We start from the raw sequence: 25,905 nt of genomic DNA on the forward strand, positions 1-25,905 counted from the left end.
TTTTCTCCTGAGTTTTCCAAATCTTTGAGAAGCCTAAACATGGCTTCACCGGTGCTTCCCCCTGCCCCTCAGCTTTTCTTAGAGTTTGTAATCCCTCCATTTTTATTTCTTCCCACATCTGAAATGCCACTTTCCTGTCTGATTCACAGCAGCATCAAATATTTGCCCTCAGTAGTGCATTTCAAACAGATGCAATATTTAATTTTTTGTAACTGATCTGAGAGAGAGGAAGAGAGGAAGAGAGAGAGAGAGACACGCCCTGACCAGAACCAAACCGCTACCTTTTGGTGTACTGGAGACGCTGCTCCAACCAACCGAGTCTTCAATGGTTGCCACATATTAAAGATTAATTTTTTACCTGCGGTTATTTTATGTTAGAGGAAAACAGAATAACCGTCTGGAATGTGTTGTATGAAATCCCTGTTCCTCTCCCTGCAGGATCTTTCCTGGGCACAGATATCCTACAGGAAGTCCTTTGGCTGGAGGTTCTTTTTCAAAACTTTCCTTGATGATCTGTCCTGTCACACTGCCCCTCTGTAATATTTTCTGGGCCAAGAGACAGAAGGAAGAAGTGGTCAATTCCAGCATTACATCAAGAGTTTATTAAGGACCCTACCTCACAGGAGACCCTGCTTGGGTGTAGGCAAGACCATGTATCTAACCTGCCCTGGCAAGCTTTACGTAATTATCTAGAACCGGGCAGGAAGAATTGGTGTACTGGTGCTTGACCCACTCCAGATGAGGTGAAAACGCCTTAAATACTTGCCCTAGGGCAAGGCAATGCCTGCTCCTGTAAGCAGCTCCCTGTGGACATAGGGAGGGGTCTATCAAACAGTGTCTGAGGGCATTTAGAGGAGCAATCTCTAGTCTGGCTAGATCTAGCTTGTGTTAGGTCACATCTGAAGTATCCATTTTTCAACAAATGTAAAATGTATTTAATCAACAAATCTTGAAAGGCCTCTCAGGCTTCAGTGTGTCTTCCCCCACCCCGGGCTTCAGTTCTTAACCCTGAGGAAACTCAGCTGGATTTAGTTTGATGTTCTGACCATGTGCTCATGCATCCCTGGCCTTCCTGGGCAGTAGCTTCTCTCAGTAAGGAGGAGGGCTAATACCAGAGGGCTCCCAGGACCCTTAAGTACTTCTGCTGCTCTCTGCCTCTACTGCAACACAGACCCTGACCCTTGAGGTTAAGGGGGCAACACCCATGGCATCCCTGGTACACAGCCAAGAGGTTGGTTCAAGCCAGTTTAAGTCAAGGGTCCTTAAATTCTATAAAGCAACCAGTTGTCATGGGGGAGGCTCCTAATCCTAATGGAACTGTTTTGAGACTCTCTGGAGGAAAAACTATATAAATACTAGGGTAGAGAGGGATACCCTTTTCCTTGATGTATTTTCAGTGACCTATAAAAAAAAAGAAAGTAACAAAAGCAGCTTGATCCAGTGGAAAACCCAAAGTACATTATACTCAAAGAATTACACAACAAAGATGAAGGGATAGTGTTTGGTTTGCGAGCCCCTCCCACATAGGTTCTGAATTTTGCCATGCACAAAATTTTATGCAAATATTCAGTACTAAGTCTAAAATGACAGTTATAATAGGATCACACTAAATGTGAACAAGGAACCCCTAATAATGTCAGTGGGGTCACTAAGTATAAAATAGGGACAACTAGGCATGTCTCACCTTAATTATCAGACAACTATTCTCTTACTGTAAGTTACCCTTGGTCACAGCACCCATTGTTCTAAAGTATCCCATAGTGACCAGGAAGGCTCTGAACCAATGATTCATAAACTAGTATTAAATCTTTGCTACTTCCATAATGGCTTGGCAAAAATGGACCCCAAAGACCTCACCCCCAGTGTAATTACATAATGTTTCAATGTAAAGTAGCCATTAAGGACTGAAAATTTTTATACAAAATTTCTTTAATGTAATTATCCCCAGTGCATTTTTTTAACAGCTAAATTTGGCCTGTTTTTACTTTTTATTGACTTTAGAGAGAGAGGTTTATTGCTCCACTTATTTATGCATTTATTGGTTGATTCTTGTATGTTATATGCCCCGACCGGGGATCAAACCTGCAACCTTGGTTTACCAGAATGATGCTCTAACCAACTGAGCTACCCAGCCAGGGAAATTTGGCCTATTCTTAAACCTGGAAACAAGGAATAAGCCTCATAGTGGATTATCAAAACATGGAGTTTGTGTTTGCACCAAATAAGCCCCTGTACACAGCACCCTTTATTTCTGATTTTGTTCATTGGAATCTTTTCTCTTTTTTGGTAGTCTAGCTAAAGGCTTTTCACTTTGGTTTATATTTTCAAACAACCAATTCTTTGTTTCTTTGAGCAGTTAGTTTTGTACTTTCATATATTTCCATGTTACTAATTATTAGCATCCTTTCACTTCAGCTTGAAGATCTTGTAAAGCAGGTGTTGTGGTAATGAGCTCCCTCAGCTTTGGTTTGTTTGCAGAATCTTTTTCATTCATTTCTGAGGAACAGCTTTGCTGTGTAGTGTTCTTGGTTGGCAGTTTTTTTCTTTCAACATTTTGTGCATATCATGCCACTCTCGCTGTCCTTCAGGTTTTAGTTGAGAAATGTACAGACATGGGTGTTTTCTTATATGTGATATGTCTTTTTTTTTTTTTTCTTGCTAAAAGTTCTCTGCCTTTGGTTTTTGATAATTTGCTTCTAATGCAACTTGGTGAAGTCTCCTTTTGGCTTAACCTATTTAGGGATCTTTGAGCTTCATGTATCTGGATTTCATATCTGTTCTGATTTTCTGCCTGCTGGAACTCTTTTTTTTTTAATCCTCACCCGAGGATATTTTTCCATTTTTTGTACAGATAGAGTGGGAGGGAGGGAGAGGAAGGGAGAGAGAGAGAGAAACATCGACGTGAAGGGACACATCGAGTGGCTGCCACCCGCACGACCAACCAGGGCCGGGGACAAACTGCAACCGAAGTATGTGCCCTTAGCGGGAACCGAACCCGGGTCTCTCCGGACCGCAGGCCGACGCTCTAACCGCTGAGCCAAACTGGCCAGGGCTGGAACTCTTAATTACTAATGGGGCAGGTGTTGAAGGTTCCAATTGTAAAGGTAAGTTTACCTGTTTCTCTTTGCAGTACTAGTCTTTTTTTTTTTTTTCACAAGCAATTCTTCCCATACATACTCACAAAGGGTATGTATGTTACATACATACCCACCAAGGACTGATATGTCCTCTTGGAGAACTAACTTACTTATCATTATATAATGCCCTTGTTTATCTCTCTGAAGTCTGCTTCCTCTGAAATTATAGTACAGCTATGCCAGCTTTCTTTTATTTAATGTTGGCATGATATGCTTCTCCATTCTTTACTTTTTATCTATGTCTTTATATCTAAAGTATGATTCTTGTAGGAACATTTAATTGTTATTATTATCTACTATGACAGTTTCTGTCTTTCATCTGTTGCATTTAGACCATTAATGTTTCAAGTGATTATTGATATGTAGTAATGCACAACATAACGACATGACAGACTGCATACAACCATGATATACCATGTAGCCTGGATGTGTAGTAGGCTACACCATCTAGGTTTGTGTTGCCTAACAAAGCATTTCTCACAACGTATTCCCATCATTTAGCAGTGCATGATTATAGTTGGATTAATATCTACCACATTTTACTAGTTTCTATTTGTTACCTTTGAAGTAACATTATTTTAGCTCCTTCACTGGATGTACATATTCCTCAAAAGAGAGTATTCCCAATTCTTTCCTCCCTGTCCCTTGTAACATTGCTGTTATTGCTATGTTGTAGCTATTATGAGTTTGAACAAAATGTTCTCTGTCATCAGATAAATAAAAATAACAAAACAAATCATTTAAGCTTCATTTATTCATTCACTAGCACTTTACCTTTCATCTTTACCTTTGTCTGGACAAATTTAACACTTTTTGCAAAGCAGGTGTTCCAGGGACAAATTTCCTCAATTTTGTTTGTCTCAAAGACTATTTCTTCCTCACTTTTGAAGGATAATTTTGATTGACAAAAATTTCTAGTTGAGTGGTTTTTGTTTTAACACTTTATTTAAAAAATTCTCTTCCTGCTTGCATAGTTCTTCAAATAAGACTAATTTGCTTTTTATCCTTGTTTCTCTATAAAAAAAGGCTCTCTCTTCCCTCCACTTCTTTCAGCATGTTCTCTTTGTCTTTGGTTTTTCTTTTCCAGGTTGAATATGATTTGTAAGTGTGAACTTTTTGCTTTTTGTCTTCTTTGGTGATCTCTGAGGTTCCTGGTTTGGTGTCTATCATTGATTTTGTAAAAATTATAGTTGTCATTGCTTCTTTTATTTATTCTGTGGGGCTTCTTGTTGTTGTTTTTTGTTTTCTTAACCTATTTCCTATTTGTCCCGAGAATACTCATTGGCAGTGTTACCTGTGGCTACAGTGTTTACCCCGCGCTGACCTGCATATTACAGTCCTAACTTTACCCCCAAAGTTTGCCATTAAATATCTTGATTTTGTTGTTATTTTTAAATTGCTTTGGTATATCAATTGCTTTTGGAAACAAAAGAAATCATTCTATTCATAGCATTCTGTTTTTAGTAGTGGTATTTCCATTTACAAAATATAGTAAGTCTTGATCAGGCAAATTATGACTGGTGAAGGGTTTTTACTTATGCTTTGGTGCCTGCATTTTGTCAACAGTTCTTCCATATTTGCTAGTCAATCAAAAGCCCATATTTTATTGCAGAAGATCAAACCTGTGTTCAACTTTCTTGTAAATAAATTTTCAACTGTATATACTCGAAATAGAAACATTACAATGGATGAATTACTGATGCTGTTCAAGGGGCAGTTAGCTATGAAATAGTACATCCCGACAAAATGAGCACAATTTAATCTCAAGCTGTATGTACTCATGAAAGTCAATCTGGTTATGTGTGGAATGCACATGTTCACTCAGGGTCCAGTAGAAACGTGAAAGATTCAGCTGATGGTCTGAAATTGCCTCAAATTGTTCTTACCTTGGTCAGTGACCTTCTTGGCCAAATCTATTATTGTGTCTTCTTTGATAGCTTTTATATATCCCATGCTTTTCAGAGAATTACATCAAAACAGGACTGATGAAGTTGGGACAGCTCATTTGAACAGAAAACAGATGCCAAATGATCTGGAAAAAACAAAAATGATTTCAAAGGGGATGACTGTAGCTAGACTCTCTGGTGAACGTATGGCACTGAAATGGTATGACAACAAGAAGGTGACAATACTCAACATTCTACAATGATACTGTGATTGGAGTAGACAATAGAAATGGAAAAAACTAAGAAGCTGTGTGTCATTTGAATTATAAGAAGAATATGGGAGCAGTGGACTAGGCTGATCAGAGGCTCACTTCTTATCCAAACTGAGTGCAAAAGGCACAGGGTTTGGTATCAGAAGTTCTTTCATCACCTTGTAAACATTATAGTGCTGAACTCCCATATCCTGTTCAAGAAGGACAATCCTGAGCATGCGATCAGCCATTTAAACTTCAGACTGAGTTTGAGAGAATGTTGGAAAAGCATCACAACCCAGGGCAGCAACATCTTCGAGGTCATTTGTGTTCTGATGATGTCACACCTCTTTGCCTGTCTGGAAGACATTTCCCCAAAAGCATACCAGCGACATCAGGGAAACAGAATTCAATTGGTCGCTGCAAAGCTTGCCGCTTGCACAACGACAAGGATGACAAGAAGAGCTGGAGAGAAACGAGATATTTTTGTGTGGAATGTAGTGTTCTACTTTGTATTCTTCCGTGTTTTGAAATTTACCACACACACACAAAACTGATCATCATATACATTTCTGTTACATTAGGATTAGAGACAAGGTCTGTTTAGAAATAACTCCAAGAACAGTTGTTATATTTTATTTTCACATTGAAAACCAGTCAAATTTGCTTCAGCCTCAAAGAACGTTTATGTAGCGAGCTGCACTTTTATTTTCCTAAACAGGAAATGGGTTGATGAGCCCCCCACAAAGGAATTCTTCATTTCTTTTCTGTTTTGGTTTTTTATTTCTTGCATTTCCCTCTTGGTTCTTTGTTAGTTTCCATCTCAGCTTACCCTACCAATGCTTTTGTGAGTTGTCCATTAGTTCCATTAGAGCTCTTAGCACATTAATTATGATTGCTTTACATTTCTGGTTTGATAAATCCAATGTATCTATTGCATCTGAATTATGTTCTCTTGCCTATTCTATATCTTCACAGTGTGCCTTTAAATTTTTAGCATGCCTTATAGTTTTGGTTGGATGCTGGACATGAGGTACTGTGAAGGAGGAGCTGAGGAAAGTAGGCCTTTAGTGTGAGGTTTTATGATTATCTGACTAGGGTTTAGGCTGTGTTTACTATTTACTGTAACTGTTTGAGGCAAATATCCTCAGGTGTTCTTGACTTTCCTCAGTGTCATCTTTAGAATTCTCAGAGGCTTCTGAAACAAGTTCTGAAACTACAGTTCTTTCGGTGCATTCCACTGTTGTTAAACAGGAGTGTTGGTGCTGTGTTGTGTGTGCAGAGGAAGTGTTCTGTAGTCCTGTGATTTGGTCCCAGTATTTTTTATTTATTTAATTAATTAACATTTGTTACAGATGTTTCTCCTTTTTCCCCCCATTGATACCCTCCTTCCTTTACCGCGCCCCCGCCCCACCTCCAAGCACTGTTGACTATGTCCATTGGTTATCCTTATATGCATAAGTTCTTTGGTTTATCTCTTCCCTCTCTCCCTCCACAAACCCCCTCCTTTGAAGTTTGTCCATCTGAACCCTAGTTCTATGTCTCTGGGTCTATTTTCTTCATTATATTCCACAAATGAGTGAGATCATGTGATACTTGTCTTTCGCTGACTGGCTTATTTCACTTAGCATAATACTCTCCAGGTCCCTCCAGCTCCTCTCAAAGGATATGAGATCTTTCTTTCTTACAACTGCGTAGTACTCTATTGTGTACATGTACCACAGCATTTTTTATTCACTCATCTACTGATGGACACTTGGTCTGTTTCCAGATCTCAGCTATTGTAAATAGCACTGCTATGAACATAGGGGTGCATATATTCTTTCTGATTGGTGTTTCAAGCTTCTTAGAGTATATTCCTAGACGTGGGATCACTGGGTCAAATGGCAGATCAATTTTTAATTATTTGAGGTAACACCACATTGTTTTTCATAGTGGCTGCACCAGCCTGCATTCCCACCAGCAGTGTACTAGAGTCCCCTTTTCTCCACACCCTCGCCAGCACTTGTTTGATAATTTGTTGATGGCAGCGATTGTGGCACATGTGAGGTGATACCTCGTAATTGTTTTTAATTTGCATCTTTATGATGATTAGTGATGTTGAGCATTTCTTCATGTCTCTTGGCCATTTGTATGTCCTCTTTGGAGAGGTGTCTTATTAAGTCCTCTGTCCATTTTTTAATTGGGTTCTTTGTCTTCCTTTTGTTGAGTTGTATCAGCACTCTATATATTTTGGAAATTAACTCCTTATCTGATGTATCATTGGCAATTATGCTCTCTCTTATAAGGGGTTCTCTTTCCACTTTGATGGTTGTTTCTTGTGCTGTGCAGAAGCTTTTTAGTTTTATGTAGTCCCGTGTATTAATTTTTTCTTTGTTTCTCTTGTCTTAGGAATTGTACCAGTGAAAATTCTGTTGCATGTGATGTCTGAAATTTTGTTGCCTAGAGTTTCTTCTGGGATTTTTATGGATTCGTGAGTCACATTTAAGTCTTATCCATTTTCAGTTTATTCTTTCTTTTCCTTTTTTTTTTTTTTTTGGTACGTGCCCCTAGCAGGAACCAAACCCAGGACTCTCTGGTCTGCAGGCCGACACTCCAACTGCTCAGCCAAACCGGCCAAGGCTAAGTTTATTCTTGTGTATGTTGTAAGTTGGTGGTCTATTTTCATATTTTGCAGTAGCTGCCCAATTTTCCCAACACCACTTACTAAAGAGGCTGTTTTTACTCCACTGTATGCTCTTGCCACCTTTGTCAAATATTAATTGAGCATAATGTCTTGGGTCCATTTCTGGGCTCTCTTTTCTGTTCCACTGGTCTATATGCCTGCTCTTGTGTCAGTACCAGGCACAAGATTAAAAGTATCATGCTGTTTTGATTACAATGGCTTTGTAGTATAACCTGATATCTGGTATTGCAATCCCACCTACTTTGTCCTTCTTTGTCAAGATTGCTGTGGCTATTCGGGGTCTTTTTGGTTCCATATAAACTTTTGACATATTTGTTCTAGTTGTGTGAAATATGTCGATGGTATTTTGATGGGGATTGCATTGAATCTATAGATTGCTTTGGGCAGTATGGACATTTTAATGATGTTAATTCTTCCAATTCATGAATATGATATGGGCTTCCACTTTTCTATATCTTCCTCTATTTCTTTTTTCAATGTCCTGTAGTTTTCTGCAAATAGGTCCTTTACTTCTTTGGTTAATTTTATTTTTAGGAATCTTCCTTTTTTTTTTTGCCACAATGGTAAATGGGATTGTTTTTTAGTTTCTCTTTCTGTAAGTTCATTATTGGTGTATAAGAATGCCGTTTATTTCTTGATGTTAATTTTGTATCCTGCTACCTTCCCAAATTTGTTTATTAAATCTAGTAGGTTTTTGATGGCGTCTATAGGGTTTTTTATGTATAATATCATGTCATCTGCGAATAATGACAGTTTCACTTCCTCCTTTCCAATTTGGATTCCTTTTATTTTTTCTTCATGTCTGATTGGTGTGGCCTAGACTTCCAGTACTATGTTAAATAGAGTGGTGAAAGTGGACATCCTTGTCTTGTGCCTGGGCTTCAGGGAAACTCTTTAATTTTGCCCATTGAGTATGATGTTGACTGTAGATTTTTTTATGTATGGCCTTTATTATGTCGAGATATGATCCCTCTATTCCCACATTACTGAGTGTTTTTATCAGAAATGGGTGCTGGATTTTGTTGAATGCTTTTTCAGTGTCTATTGATATGATCATTTTGTTTATGTGGTGCATTCCATTTATTTGCGAATATTGTACCAGCCTTGCATCCCTGGGATAAATCTCACTTGGTCATAGGGAATAATTTTTTTAATGTATTGCTGGATCCTATTTGCTAGTATTTTGTTAAGGATTCGGCCTCCATGTTCATCAGAAATATTGGCCTATAGTTTCTTTTTTTGTAGTGTCTTTATCTAGTTTTTGGAATTGGAATTATGCTGGCCCCATAAAACAAGTTTGGAAGTCTTCTTTCTTGAATTTTTTGGAATAGTTTGAGGAGAATGGGTGGGTGTTCTTCTTTGAATGTTTGGTAAAACTCTCTTGTTAAGCCATCCGGGTCTGGGCTTTTGTTTGTGAGTGAATCTTAATTATATCTTCAATTTCCTTGTTGTTATTGGTCTGTTCAAGTTCCCTATCTCTTATGTTCAGTTTTTGGAGGCTGTGTGTTTCTAGAAATTTGTCCATTTCTCTTACATTGTCCAATTTGTTCACAGTATTTGTTAACAATCCTTTGTATTTCCATGGTGTCAGTTGTTACTTTTCTTTTGTTTCTGATTTTGTGTATTTGCGTTCCCTCTCTTTGTTTCTTAGTGAGTCTAGCTAAGGTTCCATCAATCTTGTTTATCTTTTCAAAAAAAAAAAACAACCCAGCTGTTTGTTTCATTGATCTTTTGAATTGTTTTTTTATTTTGCTTCGTTTTGTTTTTGTTTTGTTTTTTGGTCTCTATGTCATTTATTTTTGCTCTGATCTTTACTATTTCTTTCCTTCTGCTTGCTCTGGGTTTTTCTTTTTCTTTGCTTTCTACTTCTTGAATTTGTGAAGTTAGTCAATTAGAAATTTTTCTTGTTTCTTGAGGTAGGCCTCTAGTGCTATGAACTTCCCTCTCAGGTCTGCTTTCGCTGCGTCCCATTGACTTTCTGTTGTTGTGCATTTATTTTTATTGGTTTCCAGGAAGTTTTTAATTTTTTTCTTGATTTCCTTGGTAACCCATTCATTGTTTAATAACATGCTATTTAGCCTCCATGTGATCAAATGTCTTTGCATGTTCTTGTTGCAATTGATTTTTAGTTGCATGCCATTGTGATCTGAGAAGATGCTTGATATGATTTCAGTCTTCTTGAACTTGTAGAGACTTAATTTGTGCCCTGACATGTGGTCTGTCTTTGAGAATGTCCCACGTGCACTTGAGAAGAATGTGAATTCTGCAGTTTTGGGGTATAATTCTCTGTAGATATCTATTAAATCCATTTAATCTAGTGCATCATTTAGAGTCTCTGTTTCCTTGTTAATTTTTTGTCTAGAGGATCTATCCAGTGATATCAGGGGGGTGTGCTGCTGTTGATTTCTCCTTTGAAGTCCTCCAGATTTTTAATATATTTAGGTGCTCCTATATTGGGTGCATATATGTTTATCAAGGTTATATCTTCCTGTTGGATAGATCCTTTCAATATTATGTAGAGCCCTTCTTTGTCTCTAGTTCTGGCCTTCATTTTGAAATCTATTTTATTAGATGTGATTATTGCTACCCCAGCTTTTTTTTTTTTTTCTTTCTTTTTGTTTGGAAGATTTTTTTCCATCCTTTTACTTTCAACCTATGTGAATCTTTTGTCGTGATGTGGGTCTCTTCTAAACAACATGTATAAGAGTCATGCTTTCTTATCCAATCAGCTACTATGTCTTTTGATCAGAGCATTCAATCCATTTATGTTTAAGGTTATCATTGATATGTACTTATTTATTGCCATTTTTGTTTAGTGTGGTTATATTTTTCTTCCTATTTTTTCTACTAATTATAGCAGAACTTTTAACATTTTTTGCACTTCTGGTTTGGTGCTAATATATTTCCTTAGCCTTTTTTTGATGGGAAGCTCTTTATTTCACCTTCTATTTTGAATGATAGCCTTGCTGGATAGCGTAGTCTTGGATTCAGATCCTTGTTTTTCATGACCTTGATTACTTCATGCCATTCCCTTCTGGCCTGTAGTGTTTTTATTGAGAAGTCAGCTGATAGCCTTATGGGGGTTCCTTTGTAGGCAACCTGTTGCTTATGTCTTGTTGGTTTTTCCCAACGATTTGTCTTTATTTTAGTTGTAATTCCAGATTGGTCCTATGAGATGGTCTGTGTAGTTCCCATTCATTCCACCACCATTTTAAAATTGATTTATATCCTTTTTTTAAAGTATTTTTTCTTTATTGATTTTATAGAGAGAGAAAGGGGAGGAAGAGAGAGAGAAACATCAATGAGAGAGAACATTGACTGGCCGCCTCCTGCATGTCCTCACTGTAAATTGGTTCCACAACCTGGGCATATGCCCTGAGCAGGAATCAAACCAGCGACCTCTTGATGCATGTGTTGATGCTCAACCAGTGAGTTACACCGGCCAGGTGGTTTCTATGTCTTTACTCATGCTGTTGAGCATATTTGTACTCATTGTTCTAAACTCAATATCTGGTGATGTTCTTTTTAAAAAATATTTTTTAGTTGATTTTTTAGAGATAGAGATAGAAACATCAATGTGAGAGAGAAACATCAGTCTGCTGCCCCCTAAACTTCTCCTACTGGGAATCAAGCCCCTAACCTGGGCATGTGCCCTGACCAGGAATCAAACTGGGAACTCTCAGTACATGGGACAATGTTCAGTCCACTGAGCCACACTGGCCAGGTTCTGATAACTTTCTTTTCTCCATTTCATTTAGCCCTTCTTCTGGAGAATTCTCTTGTTCTTTCATTTGGGACTTATTTCTTTGTTTCACCATTTTTGCTGTTTCGTCATAGGTTGGAGCCTGCCAAAATCTCCCTGTGGATATCAGTGTTCCACAGATTACAGCTCCCTCAGCTGGGTTTGAATGTTTAGGGAAGGAACCAAGCTGAACACCAATGTCTGGTCTTATTCTCCCAGGTAGAGCCCCAGGCCAGGCAAAGATTCAAATATCCCTGAGATCCACCTCTGCCTGAAGGCTGATTGTTAGTCTCAGTTACTTAATGAGCCTTGGATTGTAGTCTTCAACTAGAAGTAAGCTCCCCCACAGCAGGCATGGTGAGAGGATTCTCAGTGTGTGGGACTATTGCTTCCCCCAGGGCTAAAGCTGCTTGGAGAGGAAAACTCTGCCTGAGAAAGATGGTTTCTAAAGCATGGGTTAATGACATCATGGAGACCTGGGCAGCCACTTCAGAGTTCCATCCCCAGAGCCATGAATGCCAACAACCAGGAGCCAGGCCCAAGGCTCAAAGCACCTAGAGACTCATCTCTGCCTACAGGCTGGCTGGCAGTTTCTGACAGTTAATGAACCTCAGGTTGCAGCTCTGTGCTAGGTTCTAACTCCTCCCAGCAGATGGGGTGAAATTCCAATAGGTGGGACAGTTGCTCTCCCCTCGGTCCAGGCTATAGCTGCTTTGATGGGAGAACTCTGCCTGAGAAGAATGGTTTCTGCAGTGTGAGTTAATGGTTCAGTACAAGGGCTCAGGCAGCTGCCTTCACAGCTCAGACCCCAGAGCCATGAAACCCAACAACTATGGGCCCAACCCAAGACTAGTCTCTGCTGTTTGTAGGCTGGTTGGTAGTGTCTGACAGTTAATGAGATTCAGGTTGCATCTCTGTGTTCGGTGCAAACTTCCACCAGTGGGCAGAGTGAAATTCCAATGGGTGGGATATGCTTCCCCCCAGGCTAAAGTTGCTTTGATGGGAAGAGTCTGCCCAGGAGAAATGGTTTCTGTGCCATGGGGGGATGACTCAGCATAGGACTTCTGATTTCCTCCTTCCCAGCTCTTTCCCCAGAACCATGAATCCCCAACTCTCCTCACACAGTTCCAGTCTAGTCAGCCCTCTCTCTGCCGGAGCCTAAGGTGAGTGGCTGTAGCTGAAATTTAGTGTGCTGGCCCTTCAGGCAGATGCCCATGTTCCCAGCACCTCTCCCTGCCTGACAGGGTCTCTGCTCTGGTGTTTTTCACAGCAAGGTGTTATGTTGGCACCTTTCCCTGTTCCACCACTCTGTGCTGGGGAGCCAGCTTGGGATTTAAACCCCAGATATCTCAGGGGGAAATTCTCACAGCTAAGGTAACCCTCAGTTGCTGCCTGTGAGAGCCCAGCCAGCCGTCCTGTGCAGCTGTACCTCCTATTAGACTTGATATGGGCTCCCCTTTATGTTCTCTCCAGCTGGTTTTCAGTTGACTGCTCCAGATAACTTTTCTTCATTTTAGTTGTAATTCCAGTTTGGTCCTGGGAGATGGTCTGTGTAGCTTCCATTCACTCTACTGCCATTTTTTCTCTCTCCCTCAATAGAATTTTTAATAAACTCTGGCTATTTCCATATTACTTGTTTCATAAACTCATCTTACTCTATCTCTTTGTTATATGTCTTCTCTTCCTCTATGTTTAAATCCTTTATTCTACTCTTTCTTCCTACCTCTGGCTTTTGGTACATTTCATTCTCCCTTTCCTGTTTGTTCCTCTTTCTTCCTCTGTTTTCCATAACATAGTTCTAATTATAATTCTTAACCCTCAGAAAACTTAATCTTTTTAGTGACAACTAAAAGTAAGCAAGTAGCATTCATTAGATTGATATTTTGAATATTTCAAAATATTTTGATATTTAAATTATGAATACATTTTATAATTTTTAGAAAGAGGTTCTTTCATTGGCAAACACACTCACATTTTCAAGAAACATATTTCAAATAAAATATATTCATTAACAGATTCAAATCTATCCTCTAGCTTCTCTGCAATAAGAAGCTTTATCTACTCTACTGTTGATTCCTTATAATGTATTCTTCATCTCAATTATTGTATTCTGCATTTCTGACTGCTTTTTTTAAATAGGTTCTATCTCTATTTTTATGTTTTTCTCTCTTTGTTGAAATTCTCACTAAGTTTATCTATTCTGCTCTTATGTTCATTGAGCAGTTTTATAACCAGTGTTTTGAATTCTGCATCTGACACATCGCTTATCTCCATTTTGTTGAGTTCTTTTTCTGGAATTTTCTTCTGTTCTTTTATTGTGTCTTTGTATTCTCATTTTGGATGTCTCCCTGTGTTTGTTTTTATATCTCTCAATCTTGGTGGACTAGTCTTATATAGTAGGTATCCTATAGATCCCAGTGACAGTCTGCCCAGTTACCCAAGCTGGGCACTCCAATATGCCTTTATTTGGGCTGTGTGCACCATGGTGTTGTGGTTGGGATGTCATTGGGAGGGATGTACCCCCAGGCCAACTGGCTGTGAGATCTGGCCTCAACCACAGTGAAGGAGCTGCTGTGAAGGGGCTGACCCCATGGAGCAGGACTTACTTCAGTAGGGCTCTGGTTTCTACTTAAACTGCCCTTGAGTGTGTTGCTCATGGAGGTGGTTGGGTGGTGTTTTGGCATGGTCTAAAGCTGGCCTCCGAATGTGATGTCTCTGTGGCCTCATTGGAAGTGCAGGCCAAAATCAGCTGCTGCCTGTGCCCTGCCTAGGGCCACCCAGCATGAGTTACAAAGTGATCTGCAGATGGCTGTTACTTGTGCTGGGCTTGGAAGTACCTAGGAGGGGCCAAGCTGCAATCTGTGGTGTGCCACCACTAGTGCCAGGCCTGGGACCACTTACAAGGGATATAGGGCACATTGAGGCCAGATACTGCTTTTTGGGGTGCTGTGAACCTTTGAGAGATTTTAAGAAAGTTTACAGCATGAGCCAAGACAGGCATCTGCATGGAAAAGACACTGGAAACAGCATAGGTGAGCTCAAAAGTTGGATGGCGTAAGGTTTCAGAGAATCACCAGGGCAGGCCAACAGTTTAGCTTGGTTGATGGAGACTCAGGTGTGCTGCCTGCAGGTTCTATGGGGACAAGACCCAGCAAAGGAGCAATGGCCTCTGCCAGCACTTCTGTCTGAGAGAAAGCTGCCCCTTCAGCTCTCACCCTGACAATTCAGTTCCTCCCTGAACATCCCTGGTGCCTTTTGAGCTGTTTCACCAGCTCTGGAGCTCAAAGTGAGTGAGTTTGAGTAAGTCTGTGCATGGGCCCTTTAAGAAGAATGCTTGGGACTCTAGAAGCCCTCAGTCTCATTCAGCCACAATCCCCACTGGCTTTCACAGTAAGATGTTATGGGGACTTCTTTTCCCAGTACTGGGAGCTCTGGCTTCTCAGGGAGGACTTCTGCAGCTGAGATAGCCCTCCTGATTTTTTACAACCACATGTGGGTGTGGGAGCAGATCTTTGCACATTTCCACCCCTTACCAGTCTTGATGTGGCTTCTTTTTTATATCCTTAGTTATAGGACTTAGGTTCAGCTAGATTTCGATGGTTCTCAATTATAGTTCTATATTATGGTTCTATATTATAGTCGTAATTTTGATTTGGTTGTGGGAGGATGCAAGTACAGCATTTACCTACTTCACTATCTTGACTGGAAGCCCTTGGGATGAAAGTCTTAAAGTGATAATATTTATTTGTATAGCATTTGTCATTTTTCATGATGCCCTGAACAGAGAAAAATAAGATATAATGTGATTACTGTAAAAATGTATTAATTTGTATGTGCTTATAATGAGATTAAATTTATAAGGGACTAAATGTGAACAGAGAATAAGTGTTTGATGATGAAGTCACAGAATAAATATATGGAGGCAACAGAATTACATGAAATCCCCCTGTAAATGGAGTCTGGGTGTCCAGTGCTTCAGTCTCACACATTGTGCTGTACACATATTGGGGTGTTTTAGGACTCAGTGGCCTTTGAGGATGTGGTTGTGAACTTCACCCTGGAGGAGTGGGCCTTACTGGATCCTTCACAGAAGAAACTCTACAGAGATGTGATGTGGGAAACCTTCAGGAACCTGGCCTCCATTGGTAAGGATGGCAGCTTATTTTATCTTGTTAATTAGAGGACAGGTGTTTCTTGCCTATGAAAGTTGTTCTATGTGTGTAATGTTGGAAGGGAGGATGTTGGTAAGTAAACTAGGCATGATCTCTGCTCATCATAGAACTAGAATCTAATAATTTTTCTATAATTTCTACTTTGGAATAAATTTTCTGGGTCTGTATTTTAGGAAAGAAATGGAAAGATCATGACATTGAAGATCTGCCCAAAAACCAGGGGAGAAAACGAAGGTGAGTCACACTCACAACAGAAAGCACCATTTTAGCCCTAGCCTGTTTGGGTCAGCGGTTAGAGTGTTGGCCCCGCAGACCAAAGAGGCCCGGGTTCAGTTCCCGCTAAGGGCATGTACCTTGGTTGCAGTTTGTCCCCGGCCCCGGTTGGGGTCGTGTGGGTAGAGGCCAGTCAGTGTGTCTCTTTCACATCGAAGTTTTTCTCTCTCTCTTCTTCCCTCTCTCCCTCTTACTCTATCTGAAGATAAATGCAAAAAAAAAAAAAGTCCTCAGGTGAGGATAAATAAAAAAGAAAGAAAGCACCGTTTTACATGAGAAACCTATTATGCTACAAAATGAAAATAAACAAAACCCTGCTTCAAATCCATGACTTCTCAGAAAATTTCCACCAGTTTACTTACTTACATATGACAAAGGCCTTCAGTGCTTAAAAACTAGTTCCAATGAAAAACAATGTTAATAGACTCTGTATATGAACGTCACAGTTTGACAACAGCAAGGCTGAAGTCCTGTTGCACAGCATCCCATATATTCAACTTCAAGCCATTCAGACAGGCCATTCTATAAATTATAGAAATGTAGTTCAAATATTTTAATAAATATAAAATCATAAATAAAGCCTGAATTATGTGCTGTATACATCTTTTTTGCAGAAGTCCTACGGTAGAGAGGATCTGTGACGGCAAAGAGAGTAGTCAGCACGAAGACAGCTTCCCCCTTACTCCAGATCTCAGTCTGAAGGAGAAATCTCCTGGAGTGCAACCAGGTGAATACAGTGTGTGTGGGAAAGTCTTCATGCAGCATCCAACTCATAATGGGAACACTGGATGTCACACTGAACATAAGCCATATGCCTATGAGAAATATGGAGAAAAGCCATTTAAACATTATCTCCAGAGTACTGAAAAACTTGAAAGAAATCACAGTGGAGAGAAATCTTATGACTATAATATATGTGGTGAAGCCTTCAATTCCAGTTATATTCAAGTAGATGAAAAAACTCATACCAGGGAAAATCCTTTTAAACATAAGGAATGTGGGCTAGCAGTTAGTGGTCTCTCGGTCCTTCCAGCACACGTGACCACTCACAGTGGAGGTGGACTTGATAAATGTAAAAAAAATGAGAAAACATCCATCTCTCCCAGTTCATATCAAATACCTGAAAAGCGTCACACTGGAGAGAAACACTATGAATGTAAGCAATGTGGCAAAGCCTACAGATATTGCAGTTCCTTAAAAACACATGAAATACGTCATTCTAGAGAGAAGCCCTATGAATGTAAATCATGTGGAAAAGCATTTGCTTGTCTCAGTTATCTTCAAAAACATGAAAGGATGCACACAGGAAGAAAATTCTATGATTGTAAACAATGTGGCAAAGGCTTCAAATACCACAGTTCCTTAAAAGCACACAAAATGAGTCACACAGGAGAGAAACTCTATGAATGTAAGGAATGTGGTAAAGCTTACAGTGGTCTCACAGCGTTAAAAACACACCAGAGGACTCACACAGGAGAGAAACCCTATGAATGTAAGGAATGTGGGACAACCTTTAGATATTGCAGCTCCTTACAAATACACCAAAGGTCTCACACAGGAGAGAAACCCTATGAATGTAAAACATGTGGGAAAGAGTTCAATTGTCTTAATTCTCTTCGAAGCCATGAAAGGACTCACACAGGAGGGAAACCCTATGAATGCAGGCAGTGTGGTAAAGCTTACCGCCATCGCATTTCTTTAAAGACACATGAAAGAAGTCACACAGGAGAGAAACCTTATGAATGTAAAACATGTGGGAAAGAGTTCAGTTGCCTTAATTATCTTCGAAAACATGAAAGGACTCACACAGGAGGGAAACCCTATGAATGTAAGCAATGTGGTAAAGCTTACCGCCATCGCATTTCTTTAAAGACACACGAAAGAAATCACACAGGAGAGAAACCTTATGAATGTAAAACATGTGGAAAAGTGTTAATCTGTCTCAATTATCTTCGAAGACATGAAAGGACTCACGGGACAGAAACCCCATGAATGTAAGCAACAAGACAAAGGTTTCCTTTCTCTACAAGGTTTTCAAAGACATGAAAGAAATCACACTGGAGAGAAACTCTGTAAATGTAAAAAATGTGGGAAAGCTTCCATTTTACACACAAACTACTGAACATGAGAGTATGCACTGTTCTGTCCCATCCTGAGTTCTTTCTATGAGCAGAGGGGTATCTATTGGTTTTCCCCAGTGGGAAGAACAAAAAGGGGTATGGATATGTAAAGGCAATCATCCAAGTATTAATTTGATTGTATGAGGTGACCTATAGGGAGAGGGTATCATTTTGAGAAATAATCCTAATTTAGTATAAAAGGAGATGTGAGAAATTTTTAGATATACTATATGTGAATGTGGGAACACCTTCAATCATCCCAGTTGCTTCTAAAGGCATGAAAGGCATCACTGGATAAAACCTTTTGACCATAAACAGTGAGAAGAGCTTCAATATGCACACATCCTTGCATGTGAAAAATCTCAGGGAAAAGAGTTAAACTATGTGACATGAGAAAGCTTGATGGAAATTAATCCAGGTATAATGTTTCAGAAAATTTTCAATGTGAAATAATCAGTCTTAAAGTTGGTGTATACTCGGTGTTTATCAAGCTTGTTTTGTAAAGTGCATAATTGCAATACAGATTTGTAATTACTTTAAAAAATAAATATTGAGCCCTGGCCTGTTTGGTTTAGTGGTTAGAGTATCGTCCAGTGGACCAAAGGGTCATGGTCAAAGGCACATACCTGGGTTGCAGGTTTGATCCCTGGCCTCAGTCAAGGATGTGTGGGAGCCAAACAATCTATGTGTCTCTCTCACATCGATATTTCTATCTCTATCTCTCTGTCTCCCTCCCCCCCTCCCTTCCACTCTCTCTAAAAATCAATGGAAAAATAGCCTTGGGTGAAGACTGACAAAATAATGAAATGAATGAATGAATGAACGAACGGACGGACGGATGAACTAATGAACAAATGAATAGGAGAAAAAAATCAAGAGTTGGAAGTATCCCCCCACTGGAGGTAATGTTGGGACCTAGATTTTTTAGAATCCATCACCTTTATGGTTCCATTTTAGAATTCACAAGTAGTCTCACTTCTATGAGATTTGGAAAGGACAAATGAAAAACACATTAGTCAGATTTTGAAACCACCACTCAGGGAAAGAGACAGATGTACAGGACCTTTGAGTACGGAATCTTGCATCCCAATTTCCAGATTCTTTGCCTTTCCAATCAAGACTATCCTCATAACCACCACCAATTATTTTGATTTACACTTTCTTAGAGTTGTAGATGTCTACTGATGTCTTCACAAATTGCACGTCATAGATCCATCAGAGTTTGAATTTATCTGTAAGCCACCTTGTGCCCACCAGGAAACTGATTCAGACTTTCATGCTCATGACTGATTCCCCTTCTTTAGATTACATCTGCATAAGGTCTAAATTGTACAGGAAACACTTTGTGCTATTAACAGTACTAGTATGTGTCCTTGATTGACCATGACATCTACAATGCTGCCATCTGGGAGTTAGTTTCTCTGCTGCATGTGCAGTGGCTGCCTTGACCCGGTCTTTCCATGTGAGAATAAGCACCTTGCACCTGGCAGGAAGACTGTGGGTGTTTCCTGTTACTTGTAGCTGAGTGTAATCCCTCAGTGTGTTTTCAGTTATGTTTGTATGTGCATTTTTTGGTCAAAATAACATTTCTGTAGTTTCATAGAAATATTTTATTAACCATTTTCTAAGCTGTTATATGCCACCAAATAATTATTTTTTATTTCCTGAGAGGATATATGAAAATGCCCCCTTATAACTATGGATAGCTAGATAAACTATAAATCTCTTTATTTAATGATTGTATATTGAGTGAGTTATATCATTTGCATTCAAGTTCAGGTACTTTTTCCTCAGGCATATTTTACTTTTTAGTCTCCCCCCCCCCCCCCAGTATTTGCAGTATTTATTAGCAAATAAATGACTGATCATTGTGAGTTCTTATTGTCTTTCAAACAATTCTCTCAATAACAGACCTTCCAGTGTACTTGGTGAAGATGACGTGCATTTAAAAAGTCAAAATGTTCAAAAGACTAGATTTTTTTTCCTTTTTAAACTTATCTTTATTATTGAATGTATTACAAATGTCCCTACTATTCCACCCCCCATCCCCCACCCCGATCCACTCCTCCCCACTCCTGCCTTCCCCACACTGTTGTCTTTTCTTCTTCTTCAAGAAGAGCCATCAATATTTTATATAATACTGCTTTGGTGGTGATGAACTCCTTTAGCTTTTTCTTCTCTGGGAAACTCTTGATATGTCCATTGATTCTAAACGATAGCTTTGCAGGATAGAGTAATCTTGGTTGTAGGTCCTTCCTTTTCATCACTTTGAATATCTCTTGCCACTCCTATCTGGCCTGCAATGTGTCTTTTGAAAAATCGACTGACAGTCTTATTGTTCCTCCTTTGTAGGTAATGAACTGCTTTTTCTCTTGCTGCTTTTAAGATTCTCTTTGTCTTTAACCTTTGGCATTTTGATGATGATGTGTCTTGGTGTGGACCTCTGAGAATTCATCTTGTTTGGGACTCTGTGCTTCCTGAATTCGTATGTCTGTTTCCATTACCAAGTCAGGGAAGTTTTATGTCATTATTGTTTCAAATTGGTTTTCAATTTTTTGCTCTGTCTCTTCTCCTTCTGGCACCCCCATGATGTGATTGTTGGTATGCTTGAAGTTGTCCCGCAGGCTGCTTATACAATCCTCATTTCTTTGGATTCTTTTTTCTTTTTGCTGTTCTGATTGGGTGTTTTTGCTCCCTTATATTTCAAATCAATGGTTTGCTTCTTGGCTTCAGCTACTCTACTGTTGATTCTCTGTAAATTATTCTTTATTTCAGTTAGCGCATCCTTCATTTCTGACTGGTCCTTTATTATGCTCTTGAGATCCTCATGAAGTTTCTTGAAATTCTTACTAAGTTCATTGAGCATCCTTATACGTGTTTTGAACTCTGCATATGTTTGATTGCTTATCTCTGTTTCATTTAGTTCTTTTCCTGGAGTTTTGTTTTCTGTTCTGTTCTTTCATTTGGGACATGTTTCTTTGTCTCCTCATTTTGGCTGCCTCCCTGTGTTTGTTTCTATATATTAGGTAGAGTTGCTACATCTCCTAGGCTACCTAGGGTGGCCTGTTGTAGTAGGTGTCCTGTAGGGTCCAGTGCACCCAGCTGGGCCCTTGAGGCACACCCCTTGTGTGGACTGCACACCCTTATGTTGTAATTCAGTCTTGATTGCTATTGGCACATCAGTGGGAGGGTTTTACTCAGGCCGATCAGCTGCAAGGACTGGCTGTGTCCACTAACAGCTGATCTCTGACTACCTTGGATGACCAACTGTGTAGGGGCCCACCACACAAAGCAAGGCTTACTTCAGCAGAGCTCTGGTACCCACTGAGACTATTCCTTGAGTGTGTCACTTGTGGAGGTGGTTGACTGGTGGTGCTTCAATGGTCTGAAGCTGTCTACTGGGTGTGCTGGCTCTGGGGCAAGATCAGCCACTGCCTGTGGCTGCTGCTTGTGCTGGGCTTGGAGACGCCCAGGCAAAGTCCAGCTGTGAACCAAGGCTGGCTGCTTTTAGTGCCAGGCCTGGGGCCACTTATCAAGAGGTATAGGGCTTGCTGTGGCCAGATGCTGCTTGTTTGAGAGAATTTAGGAAAATCTAAAGTAGGAGCCAAAACAGATCAATACTATTTGGTAAAGCCACTGGAAGTAGCTTGGGTGGGCCCAGATTTTGGGTGAGGCAGGGCCTCAGGTTATCACCAGAGCAGAACCATGTTGCTGGAGTCTCAGATATGGCAGCCCTCTGCCTGCCCTGTTGGGGAAGGGTTTACCAAAGGACCAACAGACTCCACCAGCACATCTGTCTGGGAGAAAGCTGCCTCTCCAGCTCTCATCCCAATGCCAAACAACTCAGTTCTTTCTCTTGTGTTTCTGGTACCTTTCAAGCTGCCTGCCCTCTGTGCTGGAGCTCAGAGGGAGCAAGTTCGAGTAATTCCATGTGCTGGCCCTTTAAGAGGAGCTGCCTGGGGCTCCAGAAACCTCAGCTTCCCTCAGCCTCAGTTCCTGTTGGTTTTTACAGCCAGATGTTATGGGGACTTATCTCCCTGGTGATGGACCCCTGAGCTAAGAGGCTTGGTGTGGGACAGAGACCCCTCACTCCTCAGGGGGGGCCTTCACAGCCAAGGTTTTCCTCCTGATTTTTATCAACCACACGTGGGTGTGGGCCCAGCCTGTCTGCGCCTCCAACCCTCCTACCAGTCTCTATGTGGCGGCTTCTTTCATAACTGTAGGACTTCCATTCAGCTCGATTTCAGGCAGTTCTCAAGGATGTTTGTTCTGTAGTTTAGTTGTAATTTTTATGTGGTTGTGGGAGGAGGTGAGCACCACATTTACCTTCGCCGCCATCTTGACCAGAAGTTCAAAAGACTAGATTTTAAATTAGTACAGAAGGTTGCCACTTAAATATTATTAAGCCTTACCAAAATCACCTGTTTTTGGTAAGAACAACAAAAAAATGCTACTAAAAAGTAAGGGCTTATTACTATTACTTAAATAGAAGCTAACAAAGTCTAAAATGAAATCAGATTAAATTTATATTAGAACTGGGGAAAATATTCCATTGAAATTCTGTTACAGAATCAAAATTTATTATGAAGCAAATTTCATTAGTTAAAACTTTATAGTAAAAATGACACACAAAAATAATCTTAGACATTATGGAATATTTTATTAGTTTTTGTTTAATGACTGAAAATCTTTATTCCTTCAGAAAATAACATATTTGTTGAATGACAGTTTCTGTTAAGTGATCAGATAACCACTATAGTTATCTATAGAGTTATTAGATAACCACTGAAGACATTAGGTAAGCCCTCAACTTACTTTTATGTAAAAAAATAAAAAGGATTTTGCATGTTGAAAATCTTTCATCATTTTCAGAGTATAAAAGGGAAAAAACATTCTCGATATTTTCATTAAATTCTTCAATTGACAAATAATACTAAGTTAAGTATTATCATTACTTGTAAAGTCTAAGTTTCTAAAAGTTTTCTTTTTCCACCAATACAAAATGATCTCATTTACACAATTAACTGCCAGACAAAATTTATGTTTAAAAAGTAAGTATTCTTTATTAAAGAGCAGATTAGAACAAATGTTTTGTGTGCTCTTAAACAAAACAAGATTCTGATATACATAATGAATCTAAATCAAAATTCACAAATAGCGACTGAAATTCTGTCAACTTTCAGCCCAATGCACATAAATCCTTAGTTATTTTGCATAATCGATTAAAAATTAAAGTTTACAATGGAAATGTCAGCAAGTCATAACTACTACATTACTACTAATGGGTTCCACTATACTACAAACAGACACAGCATATGTGCACATCTGATAGACTGCTTAGAAAATCGAAGCTAACAGATCTATAAAGAATAAATATGGACACTGTAATGCCAAAGCATTATTGGTTTAAAAAGTAAGATGTGAGGTAAACACATCTAATCCTCTCTATAAGCCTCTTTACATTGATTTTTAAAGCTATGGTTTTATAATTCTTTTAACAAGGAAAACGCTGCTATAGCGCTGATGCAGGAATTGTTGCAGAGGTTGACCTCTCATTCAGATTTTTCCAGAAAGTCAGCAGCATATTTTCAGCAGCCTTTAGGGCTTCAGTGGTCTTGCAAAGTTCCTTAATAACTGACAATAAAGCTTCTGGGTTAATTCCTTGTTCACAACGCTGTAAACAAAGAGAGTCTCCATATCTAAGCCAGTGTTAAAAATTCTTGAAATCTCAGGCAGAAAGTCCATGGTCTCCCTCACCCCATTCAGATTTGCCGCCATTGACCTGGCACAGCTACTACAACACTTTTTAGCCTTTTATAGTTAGAATTTTGTCATGAAGTCTTATTCTTTTTTTAATATTTTTTTCTTCATTGATCTTTTTTAGAGAGAGAGGAAGGAAAAGAGAGAGATAAAAACATCGATGAGAGAGAACATTGATTGGTCACCTGCTGCATGCCCCCTCACTGGGGATTTGGCCCTTACTGGGCATGTGCCCTTACTGGGAATTGAACCAGCGACCTCTTGGTGCATGGGTCGACACTCAACCACTGAGCCACACCAGCTGGGCCTTATTGATTCTTAATAACTAGAAACTTCAGCCCTGGCCGTTTTTGCTCAGCAGTTAGAGCATCTGCCCACAGACCAATGAGTCACAGGTTTGATTCCGGTCCAGCACACATACCTCGGTTGCGGTTTGTCCCAGCCCTGGATGGGTCGTGTGATAGGCAACCAATCAATGTGGCTCTTTCACATCGATGTTTCTCTCTGTCTCTCTCTCCCTCCTTCCCTCCTACTCTATCTGATAATAAGTAGAAAAATATATCCTCGGGTGAGGAATAAAAAAATAAATAACTAGAAACTTCAATCATGGTTTCTCAGTGCCGTCTTGCCAGTGACCTGCAAGTTGTACATATAGTCAACAGGACAATGAATTCCAATAACAGTGACCACAAAGTACACAACTGTGGGGCATGAAAGAAAAGGTCACTCAAAACTTCTACAGGATTTTGGCTTGTGCTAGATGATTCCATGGCTATTGAAGTCATCAATCATTTTTGTGTATTGAACTCTATGTGGTGGTAAACTTACTGTTTTCTACAAGACAAAAACGATGTAATGGAGCTAAACTTATTTTTCAAGAAGCCCCAGGCATTCATTAGTAAGAAAAGGCCTATAAGTTTAGGTAAATTTTGAGGAACTACAACCCTAGCAAGGGAGAAAGACAGGACCACTTGTCCAATCAAGCTTTTCTTGGTAAAAGACTGCACTCTTGATGCTAACATTTCAACATCTCATGTCCATACACTCAACATATCCAATTTAGCATAAATAAGACACTAGAATTCGGATATAAGGCATGAAACAAGTTCTTGCAATCCTGTTGCTTATGTTTTTGTGAGAAAAGAGGTGAATAACAAATTGTAAAGCTTTGTTTCATAAGATAGTAATAAGAGCTTTGAAGGAAAGTTAAAAATGACATGTAACACAATAAGGAGTCAGGGGTGTGTATGTATTTTTTTTATATGATGGTAGCCTCAGTAAGTGAGGATGTCATTATTAATCACTTGTATTTCAACTATGTAATACACATTAAGCACTGTTTCAGGAACTGCTAGGGTGTCCAAGTAGATAGAAGGAGGCAGTACATAACGTTTGGCTCTTTGATTAACAGTAATGATTCCCAATAAAGATATAGACATGGTCCATTATCATTTTCCCCATCATTACAAATTTTGTATATGTAGTTAATGACTTTGGACATTGTTATCTGAGACTTGAGACTTTCTATTGATTTGAATTACAGATATTTGTAGTGTACTTCTATGTTTTAACATCATTTAGGAGGATTTTTCATTTATCTTTAAATTTTTAAATGTTATATTATTTGGTGTTTTCATTTTGCTACTCTACACACTGAGTGACACAAACCACGGAGTCTTCCCAATCCAAGAGTTATATTCATCTGCACTGTTCTAGCCCATCGTGGGTTTATTCTAGCAGCAAGTCCCAAAACAGGTATGGGTATGTAAAGGCAATAATCCAAGTATTAATCAAGGTGATCTGCGGGGAGAGGGTATCATTTTGAGTAATAATCCTAATTAAGTATGAAAGATGTGGGAAATTTGTAATGTTTTTCTC

The 25,905-nt window shown here is 39.4% G+C and overlaps 1 protein-coding gene across 1 annotated transcript; it reads left to right on the plus strand.

Annotated features, from left to right (window-relative positions):
* The first annotated feature begins 16,903 nt into the window (after positions 1 to 16,903).
* On the plus strand, positions 16,904 to 18,139 carry LOC118616430 (zinc finger protein 709-like). Its single transcript, XM_036242000.1, has 2 exons — positions 16,904 to 16,983; positions 17,371 to 18,139. The coding sequence occupies exons 1-2, from the start codon at positions 16,904 to 16,906 to the stop codon at positions 18,137 to 18,139; spliced, it is 849 nt and encodes a 282-aa protein (XP_036097893.1).
* The last annotated feature ends 7,766 nt before the right edge of the window (positions 18,140 to 25,905 follow it).

Source organism: Molossus molossus, unplaced genomic scaffold (genome assembly GCF_014108415.1).
Source record: "Molossus molossus isolate mMolMol1 unplaced genomic scaffold, mMolMol1.p scaffold_m16_p_4, whole genome shotgun sequence".
NCBI classification, from domain to species: domain Eukaryota; kingdom Metazoa; phylum Chordata; class Mammalia; order Chiroptera; family Molossidae; genus Molossus; species Molossus molossus.